At 53.1% G+C, this 13,784-nt stretch overlaps 1 protein-coding gene and 1 long non-coding RNA gene across 2 annotated transcripts in view; both read left to right on the top strand.

Moving 5' to 3' along the window:
- The window catches only part of LOC108305008, a 6,192-nt gene extending 3,786 nt beyond the window's left edge, over window positions 1–2,406 (top strand). The window contains exon 3 of the long non-coding RNA XR_001825512.2: window positions 1,812–2,406. This is a non-coding gene — a long non-coding RNA (uncharacterized LOC108305008). The remainder of the gene's footprint in view (window positions 1–1,811) is intronic.
- Window positions 2,407–6,889: 4,483 nt separating this feature from the next.
- PARVB (parvin beta) overlaps window positions 6,890–13,784 on the top strand; it is a 144,786-nt gene continuing 137,891 nt past the window's right edge. Inside the window, exon 1 of the mRNA XM_017529509.2 lies at window positions 6,890–7,058. Coding sequence (XP_017384998.1) covers window positions 6,947–7,058 — 112 coding nt within the window. The 5' untranslated portion in view covers window positions 6,890–6,946. The remainder of the gene's footprint in view (window positions 7,059–13,784) is intronic.

Below are 13,784 nucleotides of genomic sequence, written 5' to 3'. Positions count from 1 at the left end.
TAATTTTTTTCTGAGATGGAATCTTGCTCTGTCACCCAGGCTGGAGTGCAGTGGCCTGAAGTCAGCTCACTGCAACCTCTGCCTCCCAGGTTCAGGTGATTCTCGTGTCCCAGCCTCTTGAGTAGCTGAGACTACAGGTGTGCACCATCACGCCTGGTTTTTCGTAGTTTTAGTAGATAAGGGTTTTCACCATGTTGGTCAGGCTGGTCTCAAACTCCTGACCTCAAGTAATCTGCCTGCCTCAGCCTCCCAAAGTGCTGGGACTACAGGTGTGAGCCACCGCACCTGGCCGCCTGTAGCTTTTAAGACCCTCTTTAAGTACACAGAGTGCTGCCACGTTATCCAGAAGGAAACTCACACACATGTAAAGAATCCAAATTCTCCCATCCAGGTGTATCCTGTATTGACTTTCTCTTCCCCAAGACTTTATTGCAGTCTAATTTATGTAGAGGGAAACACACACATTTCAGCGTACAGTCTGATGACTTTGCACGTTTGTGCACACTATGTGACTACCACCAGATGAGACTGCTCATCACCCAGCCAGCCTGCTGGTCCTCATATGCAGCCAAGACCCTTTGTGCCCGTCACACCCCAGCACAGCCACTGTCAACAGAGAACAGAGGTTCCCTGCTCTTGAACTTCAAATAAGTGGATTCACGCAGTCTGTGTTCTTTTTCATCTGTCTGGCCTCTTTCATTCAGCGTAATGTTTTAGAGATATATTGTTTGTTTTTTTTTTTTGAGATGGAGTCTCACTTTGTCACCCAGGCTGGAGTGCAGTGGTGCAATCTCAGCTCACTGCAACCTCTGCCTCCGGGGTTCAAGCGATTCTCCTGACTCAGCCTCCCCAGTAACTGGGATTACAGGCACCCACCACCATGCCCGGCTAATTTTTGTATTTTTGGTAGAGATGGGGTTTCACCATGTTGGCCAGGCTGGTCTCGAACTCCTGACCTCAAGTGAACTGCCCGCCTGGGCCTCCCAAAGTGCTGGGATGACAGGCGTGAGCTGCCACACTCGGCCCCAACCCTAATCTTTTATTATGTAGATAGATTCTCTGTTCAGTCAGTGTCATGTTGTCCATTTCTTTATTGTACATGTGATAACAAGAAAAAAAGGAAAAATGGAGTCTCCATGTTGGATATGCCTGGCCCCAAGGTAGCTCTTTTCCATTGGCAGAACTGTTGGCATTCACCCATGTAAGTTTTTAGCACGTTTATTTATGTTTGCAGCTTGATTTTTCAGGCTGTACTTTGTTAGAAAAAATAATTTTTGGGGCTACTTTTTGTTAGAAGGGAAGACTTATCAAGGACTCTTTTACCATCACTATCTGTCTAAATAATTTCTGTCTACTGTATCATTTATTAAATTCAGGTTAGAACATTTTTAAAAAAATTATTGTGTCTGGGTCAGGCGTGGTGGCTCACACCTGTAATCCCAGCACTTTGGGAGTCTGAGGCAGGTGGATCAACTGAGGTCAGGAGTTCAAGACCAGCCTGGCCAACTTGGTGAAAACCTGTCTGTACTAAAAATACAAACATTAGCCGGGCATGGTGGCAGACACCTGCAATCCCAGCTACTCAGGAGGCTGACGCAGGAGAACTGCTTGAACCTGTGGTGGGGGTGGGGGGTGGCAGAGGTTGCAGTGAACTGAGATCATACCACTTCACTCCAGCTTGGGCAACAGAGTGACACTCTGTCTCAAAAAAAAATTGTGTCTGTTGTAAATTTTTTTTGTCTTGTATGTGCTACAGATGACGATCAGGAACCAGCTTGATGGCTGTGGAGTAAGTTGTATTTCTTTTCAAGGTGAGAGGAAGGAAGGACAATGATCAAAGCCCAAAAGTTTCCTTCTTCTTGGCCTGGCTCCTGTGGCATTTACATAACTAGCTTTCTCTCTGGGGTAATCTCACTAAACTACTTTCCAAATTGCTTTGCAGAGCAGCAAACATAAATATTAACTTCAAGGTTGGAAAGCGCTGCTTTTTAATAAAAAGAGAGAATTTAATGAGATGCAGAAATATGAACTTAGCTCCTCCATCAATGCCACCTTTGCTTCTTGATATGCTGCCCACATATGCCCCGTGCCAGGGCCGTGCATACATTTTAAATGTGGAAAATAATTATGAAAATCAGATTACATACAGCTGCCCCTGTTAAAGAAAACCATTTGGTTTGCTTTTGAACTGTGGCTTCCAAAGAGGTCAGTTCCATATACTCTTAATTAAGGACAAGGAGCAAACATTTACTGAGCTCGTGCTGTACGTGCTCTGTGCCCCTGGCTGGGCCCCACACTGTGTGGTCTCGGTCAACCTGCATTACCCACACACTTGCCATGGAGAACCTGGGCCTGCAGAAGGAGGCACTGGAGTCCAATGTATTTGAACAAACAGAAATGCTGTTTCTCTGCGCTTGGTTTCCGAACACACAGCCTTTGAACAATACAGGTTGGAATTGTGCAGGTCCACTTACATGTGAATCTTTTTCTTTTCTTTTTAAAATAGAGATGAGGGTCTTGCTATGTTGCCCAGTTTGGTCTTGAACTTACGGCCTGAAGCTATCCACCCACATTGGCCTCCCAGAGTGCTGGGAGAATCTTTTTCAATAGAAGTTACTCCAAGCCGGGTGTGGTGGCTCACACCTGTAATCCCAGCATGTTCGGAGGCTGAGGTGGACAGATCATATGAGGTCAGAAGTTCGAGATCAGCCTGGCCAACATGACAAAGCCCCGTCCCTACTGAAAATACAAAAAAAAAAAAAAATTGCCAGGCATGGTGGTGCACACCTGTAATCCCAGCTACTCAGGAGGCTAAGGCAGGAGGATTGCTTGAGCCCGGGAGGTGGAGGTTGCAGCCAGCCAAAATCACACCATTGCACTCCAGCCTGGGTGACAGAGTGAGGCTCCATCTCAAAAAAAAAGTTACACCTAGCATGTCTGCCTCTCCTGCCTCCCCTTCCACCTCCCCTATCTCTTCCACCTCTGCTGCCCTGAGACAGCAAGACCAACCCCTCCTGTTCCTCCTGCCTCAGCCTCCCAAGTAGCTGAGATTACAGACGTGCACCACCATGCCTGGCTCATTTTTGTATTTTTAGTAGTGATGGGGGTTTCACCATGTTGGCCAGGTTGGTCTCAAGCTCCTGATCTCAAGCAATCCACCCACCTTGTCCTCCCAAAGTGTTGGGATTACAGGCGTGAGCCCTGCACCCGGCCACTCTTGGGTTTTTAACGGAGCCTTCATTGGCTAAGCACAATTGAAGCCAGACAACCGTGTTGAAGTGTGACTGGACAAAAACAGAATGACCCAACGCCATCAGTCGGAGTGGGGAAGCCAGCACGGCCTGTCTGTACAGCATTCCTTCCTCCTGGCAGAAGGCAGGACTCCTTCTGAAATGGGGACCTCGTGACCCACAGTCAGACAAGGCAGGTCTGAGAATTTCTCTGTGGCCAGGTCCAAGACAGAAAGGTGGGGGAAGTTTAGAATATATTTTCATTTTCTATGGCCTGCCTTGGGGAGAAAAAGGAGCAGGTGAAAGGGGGGAAATAGGAAGGTCAGAAAGAGAGAGAGAGATGCTACATCCGAGGCCTACTTCCGAGGCCCCGACACTGTAACACGGGACTGCCTTTCCCCTTTATTGCTCTGAAGCTGTTTCCACACTGCACAGGAACCAAGGAAAAATGGCTAAATAACAAAAGATATGCTTATTGTTTCCTCACTGAGGAAGTAACGAGGTGATGGGAATTATGAGCCAGGTAAAGGAAAACCAATATATAAATATCATCATCTCACAAGGGTCTTCGCAGATGACCAAGTGAAGATGAAGTCACCAGGGTGGGCTCTAATTCAGCATGACTGTGTCCTTGTAAAGTCTAGAGACACACACACACACACACACACACACACACACACACACAGCCTAGTAGAGACAGAGGAACGCTGAAGATTGCTGGCAAACCCCAGTAGCCCAGAGAGAGGCAGGGAATGGATTTGCCCTTTAGCTTCCAAACAGAAATGAACCTGGCCTATACCTTGATTTGGATGCAATCCTAATCCCCAGTGCACGGGGGTATTACAAGGACACAGCCATCTTGGATTAGAGCCCACTCTGGTGACTTCATCTGAACCTGATCATCTGTGAAGACCCTGGTAGACATGATATTTGTAAATTGGTTTTCCTCCTCCACCATGCCTGGCTCATAATTCCCAGCACCCTCGTTATTTCTCTCCAAACTGTGAGAAGATGTTTCTGTTTTCTGACCCCTCTAGCTTGTGGAACTGTCTGCTGGCAGCCCCAGGTCACCCCAGTGTCCTCTCTCTGTCCCTTCTGCCTGGTGTGTCTTCTCTTCCTTTACTGAAAGGAAAAGGGTAATTTGATCCTTGTCCCAGGTCAAATGTCCCTTCCCTGCAAGCATCCTCTGCCCGCAGCGCCTCTGCGTCCCCGTCCCTGTCCCCTCCCCCCATGCTGGCCACACTGCATGGCCACTGTGTCCTGTGCCCACTCTCCTGGACCAAAACTCTTGAAAGACAAAGCTCTGTGTCCCTGGGCTGCTCGCCTCTGGGTGGGGACCGGGTCTGGCATCAACTCGGCCCACAGAAGCATTTACTCCATTGCGGGGAAGGGGGGCCAGCCAGCACAAAGGGGGACAGAAAAATGGTCTCAACCCATACACCCAAAGCTGAACCAGATTCTCTGGTTCACACTGCGTCCTCTGCTGGCCCGTCTCTGCTGAGTGACCCACAAGGGTCCCAGCAGGACACCCACCCTTCACTCTTCCTACTTTTTTTTTTTTTGAGACAGAGTCTTGCTCTGTCGCCCACGTTGGAGTGCAGTGGCTCGACCTCTGCTCACTGCAACCTCTGCCTCTCAACATGGTTTCACCATGTTGGCCTGGCTGGTCTCAAAGTCCTGACCTTGTGATCCATCCACCTCAGCCTCCCAAAGTGCTGGGATTACAGGCATGAGCCACCATACCCGATCTCTCCACTGATATTTACTGTATTAGACATAAAAAAACAAAATTTAAAGTTGTATTTATTTAGAAGGAATAGTACCTCCATTATATATTAACAAATTTTGTGAGTTTTTTTTTTTATGAGACAGGGTCTTGCCCTGTTGCCCAGGTTGGAGTGCAATGGCGTGATCTTAGTTCACTGCAAACCTTGACCTCCTGGGCTCAAACGATCCTTCTGCTTCAGCCTCATGAGGAGCTGAGACTGCAGGTGTGCACCACCACGCCCGGCTATCTTTTTCTTATTTGCTGAGATAGGTCTCGCTATGTTGCTGAGGCTGGTCTCAAACTCCTGTACTCAAGCAGTGATCCTCTGCCTCAGCCTCCCAGAGTGCTGGGCTTACAGGCGTGAGCCACCGTGCCTGGCCCATAGTAATTTCTTTTTTTTTTTGAGATGGAATTTTGGTTTTATTGTCCAGGCTGGAGTGCAATGGCGAGATCTTGGCTCACCGCAACCTCCGCCTCCCAGGTTCAAGTGATTCTCCTGCCTCAGCCTCCCGAGTAGCTGGGATTACAGGTGTGTGCCACCATGTCCAGCTAATTTTTGTATTTTTAGTAGAGACGGGTTTCTCCATGTTGGCCAGTCTGCTCTCAAACTCTCGATCTCAGGTGAACCACCTGCCTCGGCCTCCCAAAGTGCTGGGATTACAGGCATGGGCCACCACCCCTGTCTCCAGTAATTTTTTACTGTGGCAAAATATAGATGACATACAATTTATCTCACACACACACACACATATATATATATTGCTAATTTTTGTATTTTTAATAGAGACGCGGTTTCACCATGTTAGCCAGGCTGGTCTTGAACTCCCGATCGCAAGCAATCCACCTACCTTGGTCTCCCAAAGTGCTGGCATCACAGGTGTGAGCCATTACGCCCTGCCTATTCCTGCTTCTTCAAGGCTGGGGCTTCTTCTGGCCATGAGCATGTCAGAAATCTGTTTGCTTCTCTCCTAAGTCACGGGTACCTCTGCCTGTGCCTTCTCTGTCTCCAGCACCTGCTGTGTTGCCATCAGAGGCAACGCATGTGACATCACAGCTCAAAGCCCTGCCTGGATATCTAGGCTGGGCACAGTAGCTCATGCCTGTAATCCCAGCACTTGGGGAAGCCAAGGCGGGTGGATCACCTGAGGTCAGGAGTTCGAGACCAGTGTGGCCAACATGGAGAAACTGCATCTCTACTGAAAATACAACAATGAAGCGGGCATCGTGTCCCGCAGGGAACCCTGTCTTGTCCCCCTCGGGATGAAGCCATTTCCTCTGCTTCCAGCACCTGCGAGGCCTGCCTCCCCTCCTCTCCCCACCCCTGGCACCCTACACTGTCCCCAGGGCCTGCTCTTCCGCTGACCTCATGGTACCTGCCCGCGAACCATGGTACCTCCCGGTCGCCTCATCCAGAAACAACTCCTCGAGCTTTTCCTGGAGGTCAGGACAATGACCTGCCCCAGCATTGCCCTCCATCCTCTCAGCTTCCCTTGGACAGGGACGGTTCCCAGGTCAGAAGGGCCCCCGCTGCCCCGGGCCTGGCTCGTGGCAGAAGCTCAGCCACAGACCAGCCGCGTTCCTGTGACTTGATACTCTGTGGCTTCCAGGACGTCCTGAGGCCGCACCCACGTGGCGCCGGGGCCTGTCGCCCTGTCCCCTGGATCCCACACCACTAGCGGGGCGGGGCAGGGATCAGGGCTCCAAGGGGGGGCGGATAAAGGCTGCGCCGCGCCCGGGGTGGCCCCGCTCCCCTTCTCTGCGCGTGAGCGGAGGCGCGGGACCCGGAGGGCTCTGCCGGGGACCAGCAGGCCTCGGGCATCCGGGCCAGGGGCGGGAGCGCGGGGCGGGGGGTGGGGGTGGCCGGCGGCGGGGCCGCGCCCTCGGCCACTCCCCGGGGCAACCGGGCGGCTCCACACGCGCTGAGCCTGCCGGCCCCCACGCGCGGCCCATGTCCTCCGCGCCGCGCTCGCCCACCCCGCGGCCCCGCAGGATGAAGAAGGACGAGTCGTTCCTGGGCAAGCTGGGCGGCACCCTGGCCAGGAAGCGGAGGGCGCGCGAGGGTGAGTGCGCGCCCGCGCCCGCCGACCCCCTGGGGACCTGCCCGGCCGCGCCCGCGCTCGCCCCATGGCGCCCCAGGAGGCCGCCCCCGCCGACCCCGCGCGGCCCCCGCGGCGGCGCGACCTTCGGGACAGGCCAGGCCTCTGCCCCGGGACCCGTAAGTCCCGGCCGGGACCGGGCGCTCGGGCCGCGCGGTGGCCTCCGGCGTCTGCCAAGCGCGCGTGCGGGCGCCTGCGCGTCCGGGACCTGGGGTCACTGCGTGGCCCGCGCCTGCTCCGGCCGCCGAGTGTTTCGCCCTTCCCTGGGGCAGTGGCATCGCCAGCCGCGCGGGGTGACGGTTCATTCCATGAGCAGCGACACTGTGTGCGGGGCACGCTGGGCCGGCACGGCCTGGAGGACTCGCTGCTGGGTTTTGCGCGGGCGCCCTGCAGGGTGGGGGTGCAGGGCGTGCAGGCCTGAGGCCTGCGAGCAAGGATTGCAGATATCCCGTTTCAGTTTTTTTCTAAATTTTTTACTGCGTGTGCTCAGGAAACACTACCAACCTGCTAGGTTTTAAAGATTGTTACAGTTGCAAGGGATAGTCTGGCGTCTTTAATTGTACCGCTTGCGCAGGGCCTCCTGGGAGATGTATTCTTGAATTTTCTGTTGGGTGGGGAGGTTCTGCCCCTGGGACCCTGCCCTATAATGAGATTTCGGGTTGGTGAGACGTGCGCGGAGCTTACAAAGAATGGAGGTGGGGACCTGCTGCGGAAGGCAGGTGGAGAGAGGCTGGCCTCAGGTGGGTCTCCGGGAAGGAGCCCTCCCATAGCGGGTTTCCCTGGCACTTCCCCTGGGAACTCTTTCTGTGCCTCCAGGGATTAGAGTCCCCAAGGATGCAGGTCCCCCATTCATTTCTTCCCTGGGACTGTTGTATTCTTAGGGATGTGTGTGCTCCGGGAACACGTGACAGATTTGCCTCTAGGCATGTGTGTGTCCCCCACGCACCGCCTCCCCAGGATTTGTGTACAGTGCACGGAATGCCTGTTTCCCCAGCCATTTTCTCCCAGGGATGCCCGTGCCCAAAGGGGATGCATGTCTTGCCACTCGTGATCCTGTTCCAAGAGGGCAGGGTCTTGTCCCCTTCGGTAGGTCTGGTGGCAGACAGGCCACTTTTCTCTCAAGCCTTACACTGGAGGACTCACTGTGGCTTATATTAGTCTGTCACCTCTCCTAAATGACACGGTCAGTGACTCATCCTTCTCTCTGTCATCCCCACTGTTCCTCCATGCAGTCATCAGCACCCTTACCAGAAATCATTTCGGTTCCTCTTTACGGCTTGAAACAATTATAGACGCAAGTGGCGCTCCCCTCCCAATTCAGCCCACAGCCTGCGGAGCGCCTGCCAGACGCCAGGTGCAGCTAATAGGAAGAAAGGGGTGGGGTGGTGAGGTGCTTGCTTTCGTGGAACCAGGAATGAATAAATGGACAACTGGCACTGTGATAACATGTGCCTGGGAGCACAGAGAACAGGGCGATCAGGCAGGGCCAGGGGAGGCCTCTGAGGAGGGGACACTTGAGTGGAGGCCAGAAGGAACCAGAGAAAAAAAGTCTTTCACAGAACGGCAAGGAACCGGAATGTCCTGGGCTATTACAGCTTTTTATAGGTGCCACTTATGCTCGCGGAATAGGAAGAATGCGCACCCAAAGTAGTGGACTAGGCCGAAATTCTGAAGGACAGTGCTTCTCCTCCTGGCCTGTGTGACCTGATGTGTGCCTAGAAAATCCAGGGCCGGCCTGCTTTAATTCAAATGCACCAGGAATTCCAGTAGCGGGAAGCCTCCTGTGCAGAATAGAATGGGCCTGGAGGCAGGAGGAGGAGCAGGACGAGGCACAGCTGATGCTGGTTTTGCTGGGGGTGAGCTGGCCGCCCTGCCTCGGCTCTCAGGGTTGGGGTGCCTGTCACCCTACGGGTCTGCCATACAAACAAACCCTCCTTGGATCCAGACACAGGAATTGAGGGACAGGCTGGATTGGGAAGGATTTAGTGGCTTCTGTGTGGACTCCGGGGAAGGAGAGGAACCAGGAAGACTGGATAATGAAGCTTGACTAATCGACAGTTGCCAGTATTTCTGCAGGCCCGTTTGCCTTGGCAATGTGCCCTTCTGGCCACTCCAGGGTGGGAGCAGCCCCTGGCCCTGACTTTGGGCCATCAGAGCAGTGCTCGGTGGCCTACAAGGGAGTGACAGGGAAAAAGGGACTCGGCAGGTTTTCACGGCCCTGCCCACTGCACCATTGGCTTCATTTCCTCCTTTGTTAGAAAGTTGAGGGTGGGTTCGGGAGAGCAGAGCCGAGCGGACGTGGCTCCCACGTGTTCCTGAATTGAGGACTCTAAGGGAGGAGGGGAAAGCTGGGAGAGGGGGCGGGATCGTCGGTGAGGTTCCTGATTCAGACAGGGGTGTGACAAGGCACAGAGGGACTTTAGTGGGGGATGGTTGGCATGAACGACCTGGCCTGCTCCAGAGGAGAGTGGGTAGGAAATGTGGGGCGCTGGGGTTTGGAGGAAGCCTGCAGGAAGTGTCAGAATGAGCTTCAGGACGGCGTGATTAAGGTTGATGTGCTACGGGTGGCGTGTCACGTGGTGGCCCGGGTCAGAAAAGGGAACTGTGACGAATTGTGGGCATTCGGAAAGTGGAAAGGGATGCCGGAACCCCCCAGGGGTCCCCACAGAAGCTCTGGGACTTGAAAGGACAGCGTGTTTCAAACCTGGGTTCAGCTTTACAGGGGCTTGGAAGACGCCCCAATAACACGCAGGGTCCCCCACTGTGACTGTGGGATGAGAGACCTGTAGGTCCAGTGGGCCAGGACAGGGGTCAGGGACAGCCCAACTGCTGCAGGAAGTCCTCAGAGGTGGATGGCCAGCCCTGGCCAGCAAGGCCCTGCATGGAGGGGTCCACACATTTGCCACGAGAGCCCGTTCTGCGCTGTGCCAGGCCCTGGACCTCAGCCACCACTGCCCAGTGGCCAGAATCAGGTTTCTCAGGGAGAGCCAAAACCACCAGGGCCAGAGCAGCCAGTCTGGAGGCTCCGCCACTCTTTTCTAAGGAACATATTAAGGAAGTTCCTATCCCCTGATTACCTTAAAAGTGTATATACCTGTGGGCCAGGTGCGGCGGCTCATGCCTGTCATCCTATCACTTTGGGAGGCCGAGGCGGGTGGATCACCTGAGGTCAAGAGTTCGAGGCCAGCTTGGCCAATGTGGTGAAATCCCATCTCTACTAAAAATACAAAAATTAGCCAGGCTAATTAGCTGGGTGCCTGTAATCTCAGCTACTTGGGAAGCTGAGGCAGGAGGATCGTTCAAAACCTGGGAGGTGGAGGTTACAATGAGCCAAGATCACACCACTGCACTCCAGCCTGGGCAACAGAGTGAGACTCCATATAAAAAAATTTCTAATATATATACACACATATACATATATACACATATATTTAAATATGTATACACACATATATATTTATATACATTTTTAAAGCAGTTTTAGGTTGACAGTGAAATCTAGCAAAGAATACAAAGTGTTCCCACCCGTCCCTTCTCCCTCCATCAGTGCTCCAGGCTATGTGCCGCAGTCGTGAGCCAACATGGAGACATCATTTCCCCAAGCCCCGAGTTTACATTAGGGGTCGCTTCTGCCGTTGGATGTTCTGTGGGTGTGGATGGATGTCTAGTGGCATGGATCCACCACTACAGTGGGCTCCGGAGCGGCGTCACGGCCCCCAGAATCCTCTCTGTGCTGCCTCCACTTCCCCAAAGCCCCGCAACCACGGATCCTTGTTTTTTCTCTTTTCGAGATGGAGTTTTGCTCTGTCACCCAGGGTGGAGGGCAGTAGCACGATCTCAGCTCACTACAACCTCCGCCTCCTGGGTTATGGCGATTCTCCTGCCTCAGCCTCCCGAGTAGCTGGGACTACAGGCGTGTGCCACCACGCCCGGGTAATTTTTTGTATTTTTAGTAGAGACAAGGTTTGACCATGTTAGTTAACCCTTTTTTCTTTTTACTATCTCCGTGTTTTTGCCTTTTCTAGAATCAAATATAGTTGCGATCCAGTGTACAGTAGCATTTTCAGATTGGCTCCCTCCTCTCAGTCACACGCATCGAAGGCTCCTCCATGTCTTTTCATGGCTTGGCAGCTCATTCCTTTTCAGCCCTGAATAATATTCCGTCGTCTGGATGGGCCACAGTTTGCTGATCCATCACCTCCTGCAGGGCGTCTTGGCTGCTTCCAAGTTTTGGTAGCTATGAATAGCTAAACTGCTGTGTACTTCTGTGTGCAGGCTTTTGTGAGGACATAAGGTTTTAATTCACATGAACTCGATTGCTGGAGCGTATGGTAAGAGTGTGTCTAGTTTTGTAAGAAACCACCAGACGCTCTTCCAAAGTGGCTGTGCCACTTCTATTCACAGGTGGTGAATGGGAGTTCCTGCCCCTCCGCATCCTAGCCAGCATTTGGTGGTGTCAGTGTTCTGGGTTTTGGAATTCCCATAGGTGTATCGTGGTGTCTCATTGCTGTTTCAATTTGCATTTCCCTGATGTATGAAGTGGAACATCTGTCCAGGTGCTTATTTGCCATCTGTGTATCTTCTTTGGTGAGGTGTCTCTTAAGGTCTTTGGCTCATTTGTATTTTATTTATTTTTATTTTATTTTTTGAGACGGGGTCTCACAGTTGCCCAGGCTGGAGTGCAGTGGCCCAATCCTCACTCACTGCAGCCTCCGCCTCCTGGGGCTCAAGTGATCCTCACATCTCAGCCTCTGGAGTAGTTGGGACTACAGGCACATACCACCAGGCCCAGCTAATTTTTGCGTTTTTTGTAGAGATGGGGTCTTGCTGTGTTGCCCAAGCTGGTCTCAAACTCCTGGGCTCAGGAAATCCACCTGCCTTGGCCTCCCAAAGTGGGGATTACATGCTTGAGCCACGGTGCCCAGCTTTGGGCTGTTTTTAAACCCAGTTGTTTGTTTCCTTACTGTTAAGTTGGAAAAGCTCTTCATACATTTTGGACACGAGTCACGTGTTTCACAAATATTTTCTCCCAGCCAGCGGCTTGTCTTCCCCTTCTCCTGACCCTGATATCTCCTAAGCATTTGATGTAGAAATCGTGATTAGTGAGCAAGATATTGAGACCTCATTAACTAAATCTAAATAAATCACCAGGCCAGATGCATAATCCCAGCACTTTGGGAGGCTGAGGCAGGCAGATCACTTGAGGCCAGGAGTTCAAGACCAGCCTGGCCAACATGGTGAAACCCCATCTCTACTAAAACTACAAAAAGTAGCCAGGCGTGGTGGTGCATGCCTGTAATCCCAGCTACTCAGGAGGCTGAGGCAGGAGAATCACTTGAACCTGGGAGGTGGAGGTTGCAGTGAGCTGAGATCACACCGCTGCACTCCTGCCTGGGTGATGGAGTGAGACTCTGTTTCAAAAAAAAAAAAAAAAGAGAGAAAGAAGGAAATCACTAGGCAGCTGTGACTTTGAACTGAAGGTTGAAAATATTAAGTTTCTTTGTGGACTTTCAATAACCTTCAGGAGTGAAATCTCAAAGCCCTAAACCAGCAACTGAGAATTTCCTTCAGTTTCCGTCTTACACAGAGCCGCCAGGCGTTATCCCCAGACACTACAACGCATCAGTGAAGGGGGTGAGCTGTGGCATTGGGGCTTGTCCTGCCCCCGCCTTTACCCCAGCAGCGCCAGGGCTGGGAGCTGGGGGTTGGTGAGACCCCGGCTCAGGCCCCACACAGGATGGTTTGAGGGGCAGGCAGTGGGGGCACTGACCCATGAGGGTCTCACCACCCAGACTTAGGGGTTCTGGGCTTCCCTGGAGGAAGTGGTCCTGGCTGAGTATCTAGGATGGCTGGAAATTAGCCCAGGAAGGGGGAGGGGACTCCTGAAGAGACCCCCAGCCAGGGTCCCAGTGGCTGAGCCACGGTGTGGCTCATGGCCTGTGGTCAGTCCCCGTCAGGGGCTAGAGAGCTTACCAACCCTGGCGTCTCCCAAGCATGGGAACTTGGAACCCTTGCCGGGGTTTGGCAAGGGGCTTTAGGGAGTGGGGAATGGACGGAATGGGGAAACCCGGGGTGGGGGGAGGTGGGCAGAGGCCATGCCCTGAGGAGGCGGCGCGGGTGGGCTCAGAGTGTGGCCGTGTTATCCATGCCATTTTCTCGCGGGCTCCAGCCCCTCTGATGTCTGACCTTCACAAACAAAAGAGGACCCAGATCCCTGTTTGTGGGAGGTGCGGGAAAGGATTTGCAGGAGTGTGGTCTCTTTTGGAGGATTTTCAGACTCCTCCTCATTTCCAGGCCCTCTGTGCTCACATGACCCTCTGAAGGTATCAGGGGCCACAGGATGGTGGCTGTGTCATGTCGGGAAGGCCAGCGGGCCTCCTAGCCAACGAAAAGGGAAAGTGGCCGGTCCAAAGCTGGGGTTTGTAGGCAGGTGAGGGACCAGGGCCTCGGTCCCTGTGGTTTCTATGGGGAAGAGGGGATGTGGCGGCCCTATTTGGGGCTGCTGTGTCGTGAGGCTCTTGACAGACCCTGCCATCAAAGAGAAAGACAGTTCCACACCCCGTTCTCCAAGCCCAAACCTCTTTTGAGCAGAGGCCGCCTCCATTTGGGCACGCGCAGCTGCTGGTCTGAGATGGAAAGGCACAGTGAGGTCACTGCGACGCTACCCAGCGCCTGCCTGCTTGGGAAACG

This window comes from Cebus imitator, unplaced genomic scaffold (genome assembly GCF_001604975.1).
Source record: "Cebus imitator isolate Cc_AM_T3 unplaced genomic scaffold, Cebus_imitator-1.0 Scaffold59, whole genome shotgun sequence".
In the NCBI taxonomy this organism is placed as follows: domain Eukaryota; kingdom Metazoa; phylum Chordata; class Mammalia; order Primates; family Cebidae; genus Cebus; species Cebus imitator.
Note: the sequence above shows the minus strand (reverse complement) of the source record. Positions and strands in the feature narration are given on the sequence as shown.